This window comes from Dipodomys ordii, unplaced genomic scaffold, assembly GCF_000151885.1.
Source record: "Dipodomys ordii isolate 6190 unplaced genomic scaffold, Dord_2.0 Scaffold15, whole genome shotgun sequence".
In the NCBI taxonomy this organism is placed as follows: domain Eukaryota; kingdom Metazoa; phylum Chordata; class Mammalia; order Rodentia; family Heteromyidae; genus Dipodomys; species Dipodomys ordii.
In genome coordinates, this window is record NW_012267231.1 from 16,887,111 (window position 1) to 16,887,573 (window position 463).

The 463-nt window shown below is 73.0% G+C and overlaps 1 protein-coding gene across 1 annotated transcript in view; it reads left to right on the top strand.

The window, feature by feature from the left end:
• Peak1 (pseudopodium-enriched atypical kinase 1) overlaps positions 1–463 on the top strand; it is a 116,964-nt gene that overhangs the window by 116,255 nt on the left and 246 nt on the right. Inside the window, exon 7 of the mRNA XM_013011938.1 lies at positions 8–463. Coding sequence (XP_012867392.1) covers positions 8–463 — 456 coding nt within the window. The remainder of the gene's footprint in view (positions 1–7) is intronic.

The following is a 463-nucleotide window of genomic DNA, read 5'->3' on the forward strand; positions in this document are numbered from 1 at the left end:
GCCGCAGAGGAGCCACGTGGTGGTGATCACGCGCGAGGTGCCGCAGCTCACCGTGGCCGACTTCGTGCGGGACTCGCTGGGCCGGCACGGCGCGTGCCCGGACGCGTACGAGCGCCAGGTGTGTCTGCTGCTGCTGCAGCTGTGCGCGGGCCTGGAGCACCTCAAGCCGCACCACGTCACGCACTGCGACCTGCGGCTGGAGAACCTGCTGCTGGTGCCCGCGGGCCCCGCCGCGCCCGGCCCCGCGCGGCTCCTCGTGAGCAACTTCTCGCAGGCCAAGCAGAAGAGCCACGCGCTGGACCCCGAGGCCCTGCGGGACCAGGCGCGCCTGGCCCCCGAGGTCCTGCCCGGCACCCAGTACCGCAAGTGCGACGAGTTCCAGACGGGCATCCTGGTGTACGAGATGCTGCACCTGCCCAACCCCTTCGCGCAGCACCCCGCGCTGCGCGCGCGCGACTACACG